Source organism: Bos taurus, chromosome X, assembly GCF_002263795.3.
Source record: "Bos taurus isolate L1 Dominette 01449 registration number 42190680 breed Hereford chromosome X, ARS-UCD2.0, whole genome shotgun sequence".
NCBI classification, from domain to species: Eukaryota; Metazoa; Chordata; class Mammalia; order Artiodactyla; family Bovidae; genus Bos; species Bos taurus.
The window spans coordinates 20,572,379-20,587,513 of NC_037357.1; the positions used below are offsets into that span (position 1 = coordinate 20,572,379).

General features: G+C 46.0%; 1 protein-coding gene and 1 pseudogene across 1 annotated transcript; one reads left to right on the forward strand and one right to left on the reverse strand.

Moving 5' to 3' along the window:
- The window catches only part of LOC112441455 (transmembrane 9 superfamily member 2-like), an 80,731-nt pseudogene extending 78,808 nt beyond the window's left edge, over positions 1-1,923 (forward strand).
- Positions 1,924-9,544: 7,621 nt separating this feature from the next.
- LOC112445104 (probable G-protein coupled receptor 101) lies at positions 9,545-14,528 on the reverse strand. Its single transcript, XM_059883912.1, has one exon. It carries the CDS (start codon positions 12,435-12,437, stop codon positions 10,926-10,928), a length of 1,512 nt encoding a protein of 503 aa, XP_059739895.1. The 5' UTR covers positions 12,438-14,528; the 3' UTR covers positions 9,545-10,925.
- Between the last annotated feature and the right edge of the window lie 607 nt (positions 14,529-15,135).

Consider the following 15,135-nt stretch of genomic DNA (forward strand, 5'->3'; position numbering starts at 1 on the left):
TTTTCTAGATGGTTGACTTGTCTTATGGTGCCCCACTTAGACTATGGGATTTGATCTTATTATATCAAAATCTGATTAGAATTTTCTTCAATTAAGTCATTGAACATTAAGGTCATTTGAAAATTTATTTTTATAGTATGAACATCAATGGAATTCTATGTTAAAGAAAAATTTGTCCATAATCATGTCACTCTAAAATAGGAAAGTATCTTCTTTCATTTATGCTGTGCTCTAGTCTGTGGGTTTAAAGCTTATGTAATGTTCTCATAGGTGTGATAACCTGGAAGTTGTTTAAGACCTGGCTTTTTTCACCTAATACCATATTATAAAGATTGCCCCAGGACTTCCCTGGTGGCACAGTGGATAAGAATCCACCTTCCAGTGCAGGGGACACGAATTTGATCCCTGACTGAGGAAGATTCCACATGCCTCTGATTAACTAAGCCCCCGTGCCACAACTCCTGAGCCAGTGCTCTAAAGCCTGTGAGCCACAACTGCTGAAGCCCACGAGCCCTAGAGCCTGTGCTCCACAATAAGAGAAGCCACTGCAATGAGAAACCGCACATCGCAATGAAGATTAGTGAAAGCCTAAGCAAAGCAACGAAGACCTAATGTAGCCAAAAGTAAAATAAATAAATGTTATTAAAAAAGATTGGCCCATGCTGCTTTATATATCTTTATATTTGTCATTTTTAAATAAAAAAAATTAAACTAATCAATTAATTTGGCTGCGCTGGTCTTAGTTGTGGCACATGGAATCTTTTTTTTTTTTTTTAATTGCTGTATACAAACTCTTAGTTGCAGCACGTGGGATCTAGTTCCCTGACCAGGGATCAAACCGTGGCCCCCTGCAAGGGGCGCTCAGAGTCCCAGCCACTGGACCACCAGGGAAGTCTCTATTTGACATTTCTGCTGCCTCTCTTATTTCATCTTAGTCCATCATTTGGGGGCATTTGGTTTGTTTGTAGTTTTGCAATATTATAAATCAGTATTATGAACATTTTTTGCATGACATTCTTTCCTCTATAGGATCATTTCTTTAGGATAAATCCCCAGAGATGGGATGTTTCTCAAGCTTAATAATATAAAACTTTCATTTAGAAAACTAATATATGCTCTGATTATATAAGTAAATAGATTACTCCTGCTTTTAAAAAAATTATTTGGCTGCGCCAGGTCTTGGTTGTGGTACACAGGATCTCTAGTTGCCACACATGAACCCTTGTGGCATGTGTAATCTAGTTCCCTGACTAGAGATCGAACCCGGGCCCCCTACAGTGGGAAGCGGAGTCTTAGCCACTGGACCACGAAGGAAGTCCCAAGATTATTCCTGATTTTGCTATGCATAATGATAATGGTTATTTACATTTTCCAAATTGAAGCAAGTTATACAAAGTTTCTTGTGTTAGAAAAGTAGCCTTGGACCTTTTTGTATCCATTTTGAAATAGAGAACTTAAGCTACTTGTTTTTTGCTTTGGTTAGAGACCTGCAGTGTTCAATCAAATGGATTCTCACACCCCTTTGCAGGTGACTGCCTCCAGCCCTGCTGCTCATCCTCTTTGCTCAGCAAGAGAGCCTGGTGATTTTTACTGGATAAAGTACAGGTCTTGAGATGCAGAGAATCAGTACTCCATCTCCAAACTGACGTGCTTTGCATTTTTGAGAAAGCTATTTTGATTTTCTATAATGTCTGGTTAACAAAGATCTTTCTCATTTTGTTTCAGGAACTGTTGGATTTTTTTCCTGTTTTATTTTTATTTCTAAAATCTACAGCGTGGTGAAAGTGGATTAAAGAATCCCGCCAAAGGCTTCAAGGCACGTCACCCTTGCCTTTGAATATGTATCTGTATCTTATATGAACATCTACAGAGATACATATGCTTCCAATTGCATGCTTTTAAATATATATCAATTAAAAAATCTCACTGTCTGGCCTCAGTTTGTGTAACACAAAATGCGATTGTATGGGAGAAAAATCAAGGTGGCAAGTAGGTTTATTCTAAGTACTATTTTCCTGAAATGATACCATAAGAGGGTATTTAATTTAAAACAATCAGAGCAAGGGAGGTACTTTTTCTTAATTTAAGTACATTGGTTTTTCAGTTGAGAAGGTTTTTTCCCCTTCTTTTTCTTCCTCGTCTGTTCAGAACATCAAAACTACTGTCAAATAAATGTTAGGTAAAATGTGACATTTTCCAACTTAAGTTGATTGTACAAACAATATTACACCTTTGTATCTGGGTGATCACTTAAAAATATCCATTGGTTTAGCATACAGAGTTTATGAAATACCAGATCCTGTTGTCTTATTACTCAATTGAATCTGTACATTCGTGGTTGTTTAGTTGCCTGTTGTTTTTGCTTGCTGCCCTTGGAGAATGTGCTGAGAGTGTGTAAGCTTGACTTAGTTGTGTAGATAACAAATCTTTGAAGTCAATTCTCTTGGATTTATTTGCTCCTATTAGACAATAGTCAGGTGTCACAACTCCCTAAATATTGGGAATTTGTATTGCAAATATTCTTTGAGCTTGCAGTTTCAGGGGAGATGGCATGAAATTCATACATTGTTTTGTGGTAAATATTATTGATAAATATTTGTCTTATTGAGGTAAACATTTAAAAACCATCTATACATACCCTTCAATTCATGAATGTTCTCAAAGTCGCCCTCAAGCTGAGGAATACATGTTGGTGTGTGCAGGGATCAAAGAGGTGGTGTGGCTCTTGAAGGAGAGTCTGGAATGAAGAGGGACAAGGTCAGAGAACTGCATTCTGAAAGAGAGTAGGAGAGGGAGGAAGAGTTGACTAGTTGCATTGGGGAAGAAGAAACTCATTTGGTCGCCTGTAGTAGGCCTTCTATATTGGAAGGAGCAGGGTTGTGACGGGGGCCTGGAGCAGACTGAGGGGAGGAGTGGCTACAGACGGTCAGAGTTGTCTCTTGACAGTGGGATTTTCAGATCCTCTTAGACCTCTCGCATTCAGTCTCATAATCGAAAGCTGACCCCTAAACCCTGCCTGAGAGGAAGAGCTGTTATGAGGTGATGCCTTGGAACCAGGCCCCTTCTCCTCTAAATACTCTGCATTAAGCATTGTTCCAGCTTCAGGGGACTCAGCTCCTACCAGGTTTGCTGCCTGATCGTTTTATCTGAGCTCACTTGCTTGCACTGGTAGCTTGTTAGAAGGTATTAGTAAAAGTATTTCTATAGCAGAAGGTCACTGCCTGGTGGGCATTCACAAATCAGGGTTAAAGGTGACTGTGTGAATAAGGCAGCCATCTTTTAACATCTTGAAATACAGCATGTAGGTAAGTATTCAATTTAATTTTGGAGTGAAAATGGAGAAGGGAGGGCACTTTCTTTTGATTGAAATGGGCATGGATAGCTCCCTGAACCTCTGTAGGGCTGCTTCAGAGGTACAAGGAGCAGCTCCTTATACCACCACTGATAAGATTTGGAGAAGAAGGGCTACCAGTAGGTCAAGCACCTGGACTTGAGAGGAACTAGTAGACTCTTTAAGTTTTAGACATATTTGTTTGTCTCATCTGTGCCCCGTGCTTTCATGTTACGGTTGGTGTTAGAGGCAGACCCATTTTCTTAAACTGGGGCTTGAGGGAACACGGTCCTGCCTCTTGTTACATAAACCCTGGTGAGTTGGAACTGGATTGTGTGTGTGTGGGGGGGGTGGTGGTGGTGGTGAGAATGGTCTGTGCGTGGCTTAATTGTGCCAAGGGAGGTGTCCTGCTCATGAGTAGCAGGACAGCAGGGCCAGGAGCCCAGTGGGGGTGATCCAGGTGCTGGGCAGTACTGTTTCTTAAAGCCTATTCACCCCCACCCCAACAACTTCATGGCCTTTGGAATAAGGCTGGCGTTTGAGAGCCCCACAAGCCATCTGGCCCCATTTTTCCACTCTGACCACCCACCCTCAGTTTGCCATTTTTAAAAAATTTTATATGAGATTATAGTTTTTTAAAAATATTTATTTTATTCGGCTGAACTGGGTCTTGGGGCTTCCCAGGTGGCTTAGTGATAAAGAGTCAGCCTGCCAATGCAGGAGACGTGGGTTCAATTCCTGGGTCGGGAAGATCACCTGTTGGAGGAAATAGCAACTCCAGTATTCTTGGCTCGGAAATTCCATGAACAGAGGAGCCTGGTGGGCTACAGTCCATGGGGTCACAAAAGAGTTGGACATGACTGAGTGACTAAACAACAAACAGCCAGGTCTTAGTTGCAGCATATGAAATCTAGTTCCCTGACGAGAGATCGAAGTCGGGCCCCCTGCATTTGGGAGGGTAGAGTCGTAACCATTGGACCACCGAGGAAAGTCCCTATATGAGAGAATAGTTGATGTACAATGTTGTGTTAGTTTCAGGTGTGCCAGAAAGTGAATCAGGTATGCGTACACATATATCCACTCTTTTAGATTCTTTTCCCATATATGTTAGAAAAGAGCATTGAGTAGAGTTTTCTGTGCTATACAGCAGGTCCTTGTTGGTTATATATTTTATATGTAGTAGTGTGTATTTGTTAATCGCAAACTCCTAATTAATCCCTCCCCACCTTTCCCGTTTGGTGACCATAAGTTTATTTTTGAAATCTGACCACTCTCACTTTGGGAGGGCTAAGCAGAATCCCCTCTTCCAGCAAGCCCCTGAAGACCACTCCCCCTCCCACTGCATATTCCTTATATTGGAAAAACAATGCAAAAATATTGGAGCCCACATATTTCATTCTACCATGTACTCTGATTAGTTTCTCCCCTGTCTCCTCTGTTCAACCAAAAGAGAAGGGATGGAGAACTGGTTATGTGTCTCCCTCCTTTATGTTTTTCCCATGGAGCTCGGAACAATAACCAGATACGCATTAAAATTAGACTTTATTTAGCATATTTAAGAAGAATATACCAAGGACAGATTAACAGCACCTATTTAAGAAACACAAACATTATTTAATAATATTTAGTTAAACCACAAACATCAATCTCTCTGCATTCCCCAAGCAGGAGTCCATTATTCCTGTCCAGCAAGAACATGCGCTGTAACCATTTTAGAAAGGATCCAATTGAAGTCAACCAATATATGAAACCTTGTCCTTGGGCAGAGTCTCTGAGACTCCTGATCTGTGTAACAGTATTGATGTATGAATTTGACTGGGGTGTGAAGGGGTTTCTCTTCTTGCTGGGGGGAGGAGGATTAAGTCCACCCATTTTGTGCACCTGAAGGTAAGTTGTGCCAGTGGGAACTTGGCCCCAGGATTGTAGTTTGGCAATCCTTTGAAAAGGCACTTTTAAATTGCAAATGCTTTTTGAAAAGGAAAAGGAAAAATTCAAATTCAAAATGCTAAAGAAAACTGTTTATTGACTGAATGCATTTTCCTCCTGCTTTCAGTCTCAAAAACAGCACATAAAATTTGGTATTAAAAGGCAGTTTTAGAAATTATTCAATATATATATAGCTTTTAGCTTTACTATTTTTATTCTTAAAATATAATGAACTCATCTCATAGTTCTCTTTTCTTGTCTGATGCAAATGCTGCTGCTATATGATTGTAATTCTCAAACATCTTAGCTGGGACTCCTGGAGGAGTCCCACTACTTCTTTATCTATTTACCCATCTAAGCTCTTCTCAGGCAATCAATCAAAGAAAAAAAAAAAACAGAGCAGCCTTTTTCTGGTTTGTGGTACTGCTCTGGGAGGGGAGAGATGGTCACAATATAGATCTGCTCAATGCAAACTGTCAGTTCACAGTCAGGTACTGGTTGGATCTTGAGAGTACATCATTCTTTCCATCCTGCTAACAGGATTCCAATAGCCTGTCCTGGGGTCTTTGCTTTGTAAGGATGAAAGGATTGTCTTTTTCATTTTGCATTCTATACAATGAATGGAAAACAGGCGTGCCAGTGCCAAGCGTGTCGTTGAACTGCCAGTGACAACTTCAGCCAAGATGATTAAGTTGCCATAATGACCAATTGTACGAGAATCAGTTCTCACCTGTCGTATACTGTACCAGGGATTTAAGAAATGAAAGGCACCACTTCCTGCCACTCCACCTTGGAGCCTCTTCTACATCCTGTAGTATACACTTTAAAAAGAAAACTTTAAACACAAATATACTATGTTCTACTTTGGAAACTGACCAAGGTGTGGGTCACAAATAGAATTGTGCATGCATTTGATTCACTAACTTTACATGGACGCACTACCCATTTTTGAGGGTGACACAATCTATAGACACGTACAGTCTAATATCTAGCACCTTATCTCCAAGAACACATATTTTATATACAGTAATAGCTTACATTTAGAAGAATTACTACAGAACGGAATACACCACTGAAACGGACAAAAATACCAAAAGTTTTAACATCAAAGTTGTAGCACAGATGAAGGGGTGGGGAATCCACTCAACTTTGAAGCACCAAACTGAAACCAATCTTGTTTTTGCGTGTATTTTAGAACAAGAGAGATCCAGGAAGGAATTCTCGGCCATAGCAAACCTCTTGTGAGTGTACAAGTTACTGTGTTTTCCCCTTGGTGTGTAGACGTTGAGACAGGTGAGCTTTGAGAGGCAGTGATGAAAATACTTGACAACTATTGGCAACCTTCACTGACCTTGAGGATTCTTACTCTACTTTTTAACAAAGAGCAATGAACTTTAGTTGTGAATTTTAGCTTTCCTAGTTCTTCCTTCAGTCAGCAGTGCTGCTTTTAGCAGAAGACTGCTGTAAGCAAGTTGGGCCTTTGCCTTAGAGGAAGAGATTGTAAGTAACTGGAAAGAATTTATGGCAAGGGTCTCTCTCCTTTTTTGACTTCTAAGCTATGATCTGTTGTTTGTGGCTCACTGCTTTTGTCTCCTCATGCCTCAGCTTGGAAGGGCTTTGAGAGGGGCCAGGAGCACCTGTCTGGCCCATAGAGAAGGAGAGACAGAGATAAGGACCGAGAGGGTTAAAAGCCATGACTGACCAGATTTTCTCTCCTTATCTTGGTGACTGGCTCACAGCCACCTGTTCCTTTAATCGTTTGTCTGCTCTAGAGGGAAAAGACATTTTGCTTAGAGCAGCCTCTCCTGACAGCACAAGGGTTTGTCTTAAAGAAGAATACAATAAAAAAGATATTATGAGGGGAAAACACTTTTTTGATTTTTTTTTTTTCCCTCAAAATCTGGGAGAGGGCAGTTATGAGAAAAAAAAAATTCAGTCCACAAGTTGACATTGGTACTCTCTTTGTTTGATCTTAACAACCTCTGAGGGTTTTATTTTGGAGCATTCAAATGACCAGATGATGCATAATAATTCTCTTCCAAATGGTATATTTCAGATAGTTTTAAGAGCATTTTGGCAAAGTCTAAAAAGAAAGTGTAGTTTAATCTTACATGTTACTCTTTAGGTAGTATGAAAAATCTTTTGAAGTAACTTTACCTAGCTTAATTGGCTAATTATGTAGAAAATAAGGCAGTATCAGGCACCTTACAATTTTATAGGTAATTTTTCTACTGTTTTTCTTTTTTTGCTGAAATAATTGGATAGTATCTACAGAATTGAATGTGCTCCCTAAGATGTGTTGTAGTGGGTGTTTTTTGATAAGAAATGAGGTACCTACCCCCTCTATGATAAAATGGCAGTTTTCCTTACCTGCTGAATTTGAAGTAGATATCCCCTCATCTTTAAATTGGACTGGAGTTGGGGGAGGAGACAGAAAAATACCTTTAATTGCTGGTCCCTCTGTTTACTTCTGTTCTTCCCTGCTTCATGGGCCCCCGGGTCCCTGTGAACCTGTCAGCTCTGGGTGGGAAGGGGATGAATGGGGGTGAGTGAGCACACAGAGCTTCAAGAAGGGCCAGCACAGCAGGGGGAGGGGGTGAAGGCAGTGGGCATAATGGCAGGAGGTAGGCAGGGGGCCGGAAGTACACAGGACTTCCAAGCAGCTGGTATTTGTGGTGCCATAGAGAAGATGGACCCTTGCAATCATAAAAGTCACAGAAGCCTGGGGCTTGCTCCTTATTACTGCCTTCCCAAGCTTGTTGAAATTGGTGTGTTAGTCAAAGCACCTGCGACTCCTTGGCAAACTGGATGCTCTATTATTTTTAAATAAGGAAATCATTAAATTGGAAACCTCATCATTTCAAAGTCTGGTTTGTCTGGTCCCTGGACTTTAATGGGATTTATACTGCATGTATGAAGTGGCCTTGGCAGAAGAACACCTCCTTTAAAAACATTTAGGGAAAGCTATTGCACACGAGGATCTGTGAGGCTAATGATGACTTCTGTGTGTGCTTTCAGATTTTCAAATGACAAAACAGTATGTGCAGTAAAACCTCATTAAGTTGATAGTGTTTTATTCAAAATAGCATACAATTTGAAGCAGTTGCTATCTCCGAGCTCACTAGAGGCCCTATTGTTCGTTAAGAAGATGTCAGCAAAGCAGAATGCTCTTAATTCAAAGGTCCTCTTTTCCCAGTCCCCTATTTTCAAAAGGTTTTCGACTTTGAAAAATCCAATTTGCTATGAGAATGGACAATGACTAAATTAGGGAAAAGAGGAACTTGAAAAAGGAAATTGGTGAGTGTTGGTGCCCTGGAGGATGTTGTGTGTGTTAAGTGAACTTACCACACTCGGACAGGTTCTGCTTCCATTTGGATTTGGGATTTTGGCAAACAATTTTCTCTGATACACTTTGAAGGGGTTGCGCTTTAAAAATAAAACAAGAAGTTCAGTTTCAACAAAATATTTGGAGACACTTATGTTTGAAAACCTGTTTCCTACCCAGGTAAGCATTTCTACTTAAAGGACAGGCTACCACTACGTCAAACTCCTTTGACCATGACTGATCTTCAAGGCAAAACCCCTCCCCCCATAGAAGGATTGGTCACATGGGCCATTTCTTCACCCAGAAATCCTTTGAGGACAGACTGATACAAGAGCTTGGCAATAAATTGGTATCATAAATTTATGACTGTTAATTCACATTTTGGTATAAAAATAAATGATTTACAAAGGTAAACTTTAGCCCCCATGTCTTGTCTGAATTACCACAAGTTCCAAATTACTGGGGTTGAAATCAATATGATTTTCATGGATATATCAAATTTATGGGTCAGCTCAATGCTATTTGGGACTATCCCCAAATTTATTTCCTAAATTCTGAACATGGCAATGTCAAATTCCATGCAGACTTATTCACAGCCCAAATACACTGACTGCTGTTTACCTCTTCCCCCTTGAGATGCTCATGCTGGAATCTGTCAGGAGGAAGAGATAAAATATAAGTGAGCTTGGCTTTTAAATGAAAGAAATTTCAGTTCTAATACAGACATGGTCATCACACAAGAATGAGACTAAACCCTGAATATGGCCGTCTTTATATACAGCACCTGATCAACCATTTTTTCCATGAAATACTCTTTCCTCTCCCTCTACCCATATTAACATTGGATTTCTGCCTGAACACTTGATCACAGAGTTGCTTTAATGTGATATTCAGGAGGATCAAAACACTGTCTTGACCATTTTTTTGGTTCCATGTTATTTGGTCATGTCAATATGGTCTGTGCCCTCAGAAATACACAAGTATATACCCACTCAAAGTGATTTCAGGGTTTGGGATTTGAAATTTCTTCCTCTGTATTGACCCTAAGGATGATTTAGATATTGTAAAGGTTTTCCCAAAGTGATATACTTCGACAGAAATAATGAGGATAAGTCTGACCTGAATATTTCGATTTAGCATTGTTTGGAACAGGTCAGGTAATAGGCCAGGTATTGAAAAAGCATCCTCTCTGTTATTCCCAACTCTTATTTTTCTCTACCACATCTGTGGAGAGCTTACAGGTTTCAGAGATGGTCACAGGTAGAAAAGACTCATGGGTGTGCCTGGACGAAGGAAAACATTTATCCTGCCTTACTTTTGCCCCATGTGGAGATCATATGTGTTGTTTATGATCTCAGGGACACAAAAGACATTTCTAGTGGGCATATCTCTCTTGATTGGCAGTGTGAGTTTTGTAGGACAAGTGACTGGCAGAGGTGATTTGGAGGATTCTCATGAGCATCTCAATTCAATCACAAAGGGAAAATTGTAAAACAGTGGTGATTTCTGTCCCACTATTATTCAAATAGGAGACAGAAAATAGTTCAGTGTCAATAGACAATTTTCTATTTGCATAAAACAATTGTGGCCTCCGCCCATGCCCAAACCCAGGATTTTATAGAAAAGTCAACTGTTTAGCCCCACAGATGTGTGATTTTCCTATCTTCTCCCTTGGACTAGCTCCCCATTTCAAACATGCTCTATTATCTTCTTTCACTTTTCTGGATCCCTTTGGAGGATATAGAAACCTTCTTGGTCTTTTAACTACACAATGCCCTTAGTTTCTGTAATAGTCTTTGCACCAGATTGTGGGGGCTCTTCAGTCTAGAATTTGGCTAATACGTTGATCAGTCGTTCAGGTTCTGCTTCCTGGGCTCCGTGAATGACTTGGTCCATTGCTTTTCTTTCAGTTGAACATACGCTGGAGCCCTTCCCATGAGCTCACAAGTCCTTGAGTTCACCAGCATCATCTTCCTTTTCCCTCAGAGCAAAAACTGATACATGGTAGCTCTGGGGAGACAGACATAATACCAAGCACATGTCCAAATTGGATAGCCCTTGTTGCTTTAAGAAATTTAGAGCCTAATAACTTTTTTTTTCGGGGGGAGGGAGAGAAATTTCAGTCAGAATCCTCAAGTTTATTCTTTGAGGGGCACACTTTTTAGGGAAGACCCCAGTTCCTACCTCTTCCATATATGCATCTACCTTGTGGTGAGAGGGGCATGTGCAGAACCTTTGCCTGGAATGGTATGGGTTGGCATTAACGCGATTGTGGATGGTCCATTTAAGAGAAAGCTGCTCCTGTATTCTGTGAACAGTTCAAGGTTTACCTTAGAACCAACTTCAAGGCGAAGTGGCAGAATCATGAGAAGGGACGATCTTGCCTTCAGTTCCACCCTCGGTGCCGGCTTCGGTTCCGGGCAGGTCTGGGTGGCTGTTTTCTTTGGGGGGCTTCTCCTTGCAGAAAAACTTCTTCAGCATATCCTGGATCTCCTTCTTGATGGTCTTGTGCATGTAGCCATAGACGTAGGGGTGGATGCAGCACTGCAGGAAGAAAAGCCAGATAATTATGGTGATCACCCACTGGGGTACCTTGGTTTGGACATCCACCCACACGGCCAGGACTGCTAGAAAGCAGTAGGGCCCCAGGGACAGCACGTAGGAGAAGATGATGAGGAAGATCACTTTAGCAGCTTTGCATTGGTAGCACCTGGGCAGAGGGGGGTCACCATTGCTGTTTCGACGACTGACTGGGAGACTCTCTGGAATGTTCACCGCCTCGATGTCATCCTCGTTGAAATGGAGGTCATCCTCACCAAACTCTAGGTCATCTTCACCCAGGTCAATGTTGCACTGGGTGACCTCTAGGCGGCCCTTGTCTGCCTTCCTGCTGCTCTGAATTTTGGTGCTGCCTTTGGCCACCAAAGAGTTGCTTTCTCTGACCTCTTCACTGCCAGTGGCCTCCATGCTCCCCTCACCAGTCTCCACGCTCCCTTTTTTGGCCTTCTTGCTGCCCTCCATGGCTTCCTCGCTGTCCACCTTGGCCTTGACCTCACCTTCATCCTGGCCGTGGAACTCACTCTCACTCTGGAACTCATCCTTCTTGCCGCCCTCTTCGTTCTCATTCTCCACCCGGTCCTTGGCTCGCACTTCCAAGCTGTGGCTCTTGACGTTGTAGAGCAGCGCGTGCTGCCGGCGGGCAGCCCCGAACACCACAGAGTAGCAGGCAATCATGACAATCAGCGGGATGACGATGAAGGACACGACACTGACAATTGTGTAGCTGGGGCTGGCCCCCCAGATCATGGAGCAAAGGGCATTGCGCTCGTCGAAAGCAGCCTGGCCCCAGCCATAGAGTGGGGGCGTGCTCTGCAGGATGGCCACGATCCAGGTGCCGTAGAGGAGCAAGTAGCCCCGGCGTGGGGTCATCTTCGCCGGGTAGGAGAGAGGGTGGATGATGGACAGGTAGCGATCCACGGACACCACCACGATGGTGTTGACGCTGGCGAAGGCAAACAGATGAGTAAGGCTAACCAGGGCAGTGCAGAAATGGCTGTTGAGGGGCCAGAAGATGGGTACGGAGGTGGCCACCACCCAGGGGGCCACGAGCGAGATCTGCAGCAGGTCAGTGACGAGGAGGTTAAAGATGAAGCGGTTGGTCACCTGCAGCAGCTGAGGCTTGCGCTGCAGCACGAACGCCAGCACTATGTTGCCCACGAAGGAGGCGGTGAGGAAGATGAGCAGAACGCTCGAGCGAATGATGCCATGCGCCAGGCTGATGGGCATTTTGGAGAGGGGCATGCACGCGTGGCTGCTGTTGTTTTCGCGCGTGCTGTTGGTGCAGGTGGACGCCATGGCGGCAGGGGCAGGAGGGCGACAGGTGCGGGCGCCGGGCCGGCCCCGGCGGGCGGCGAAGGGGCGCACGGAACACACTCAGCGCCTAGGCTGGGGACGAAAGAAACACGCGGGCTGGGTTAGTCCCCCTGCTTGGGGCGCGGGGGTGGGGTGGGTACTTCCACGCTGGGCAGCAGCGCTGCAGGACCCCAGCCCCGGGGACCCCGTGCGCGTGCCCCCGTCTCTCCCCCGCGTCCGGGCAGTTTCTCTAAATCCTTCTCTTATTCTCTGGGTCTCTCTGCCTCTCCCTCTTTTGGGGGGTTTCCGAGACACCCCTCCCACAGCTGTCTCCAGCTGGCGCGTGCGCCTCCCACACTCTCTGGGGGTCTCGCAGTTTGGGTTTCTCCAGAAATCTCTCCCTGCGCTCTCCCGCTAGCGCATGCGCGTGCGCGCTCCATCCCTGCCTGTTTACGTGTGTACACTTGTCTTTTTCTCCCCAGAGTCTCTAATTAGCGCACTTTTCCTGTATCTCGTGTGTGTGTGTGTGTGTGTGTGTGTGTGTGTGTGTGCGTGTGCGTGTGCGTGCGCGCGTTACCGGTTTTCTCTGTCTCACCCTTGTCCCTCACTCTGGGGTCTGTCCCTATTTCTCAGACCCTTGCCAGCACGTGTGCGCTGTGTCTCTTCTGCCAGTCTGTCCTTCTCCTCTCACCTCCGTTTCTGTTACTCCCCTCTCGCCCTCCCACTCGCGGTCAGCTTCTCCGCCTCAGTTTCTCTCTGCTTTCGCCAGCGCACTTTCTCCGTGGCTGTGTGCGCGCGCGCGTCTCTGCGTCTCGTCGTCTTTCTCTGGGTCTTGTCCCTGTCTCGCCTTCCGTCTCTTTCTGATGCCCTCTCGTTTCTGTGTCTCTGCCAGTCACTGTCTCTGTCGCTTGCTAGTGCGTGCGCTTATGCGTCTTCCCCTGATGCTGTCTTGTCTCCCCACTTTTCTCCCACAGTCTATTTCCCTGACAATCTCCGTGGGTCCCCGGTGCACCTGTTCAGTATCACTCGCTGAATGTGTGTCTCTGACCGTCTCCGCATCTCTCCAGCTCTCCTGTCACCGTGTCTCTCTCTCGGGTTCTGTCTCTCAGCGTCTCCCATCTCTCGCTGCTCTTGCTCTGAATTTCTCAGATCCTCTCCCCTCGGTGTCTCTCCCTGTTTCCCTCCTGCAGCTTCTGTCTTCCCTGCGCCTTAAGTTCTCTCCTTATCACTATCTGCCCGTGTCCCTCAGGATCTACTCCGTGTCTCCTGATTATCTCTGCCTCTGCGTTACTCAGACTCTTTCCAGCGTGTGCACTTAAAGGGAGTCAGCTTCTTTGTCTCTCACTCTCTTCTCTGGGACTTTCGCGAAACACTTTTTTTTTTTTTTGGTATGTTTGAGTGTGTGTGCAGTCTCTCTTACTATCCTTCTCCGATGATCTCTCACCTCGGTTTATCTCTGGCTGGATCTCTGTCTCTGATCCCTATCTCTCTGTCGACTTTATTTTACCATGGAAACCAGCTGCCGCCTTGGCCGCCGCGGGCTCTAGCGGATAAACCTCCTAGTTTCTCACAGCTCAGAAGCGGCTGGATGCAGGGGGGATGCCTACTGCGGATGCCCCCCGCCCCCCAATTCGGCATCCTGTCTGCATTCTCCAGCCCACCCGGCCTCGGCGGTGGCGGGTGGAGGGATGGGTGAGCTGGGGAGAGCCGGGGAAGAGGCGAAGGTGGTGGGGGAGAAGTCTGAGAGAGACAGCGCCAAGAGATTGAGAGGCAGACAGAGAAAGAGAATAAGAAAACATCAAGAGACAGAGACAGAAAAAGATGAGAGACAGAATGAGAGCCACCCAGAGACAGAGAGAATGATAGAGAAAAGAGACCTAGAGTCAATGAATGAGCCAATTAGAGAGAGACAGAAGAAGGAGAGACAGGGCAAGAGACAGGGGGAAACAGATAGAAAAAAATTAAAAAGAGACGATGGGAAGCAGAGAATGTGAGAAAGAATGAGAACACATCGAGACGATAGGGGCGGGGGACGAGGGAAAGTGCGAGTGAAAAAGCGAGGGCTAGGGACTGGCCGAGAAGGGGCCGCGCCGGGGGTTGGGGCGGGGGGGGGGACTCCACGCGGGGCGTCTGGTGGACGCCCGCGGTGGACGGGGCGTCCGGGGCGCCAGAACATGGGGGTCCGGCTGGGCGCAGGGAGCAGGGCTGGGGCCGTTTACCTGTTGCTGCCGGAGGCGTCGCGCCGCGGGAGCTGCGTGCCAGTCCCTCGGGACGCGGTGCGCTCGACCGGGCGGCCTCCCGAGGCGCCGGCGGCCGCTAGCTGGAACCTGGCGGCGCGAGCCGCGAGAGCCGGGGCGCCCGAGCCCGCACGTCCGGCCGGCGCGGCGCGCTGCGAGCTCTAAGCGGCGGCGGGGGCGCGCGGCGTCTTAAGGCGGCGCGGGGCCCTCACCTGCGGCGCCCCCCCTCCCCCCGCGCCCGCCGCGCCCGCTGACGCACGAGGCCGCGGGCGTCCGGAGGAGCGGGCGGGCGGGGGGCACTGCGTCGGCCGCTTAGCGCCGCTCACCCGGCATCAGCGCCCCGGGCGTGTCCGAGCTCACTGGGGACTCAGACTGGGGAGCGTCACCGGGGCGTGGTTTCCTGCCCGACTAGCCCCCGGATTTCTGTCCCAGGGCCAGGCCCGAGACTGGCACGCGTCTTCCGA

Coding starts and splice junctions, on each gene's coding strand:
- LOC112445104 (XM_059883912.1), bottom strand. CDS start 12,437: ATGGCGTCCACCTGCACCAACAGCACGCGCGAAAACAACAGCAGCCAC.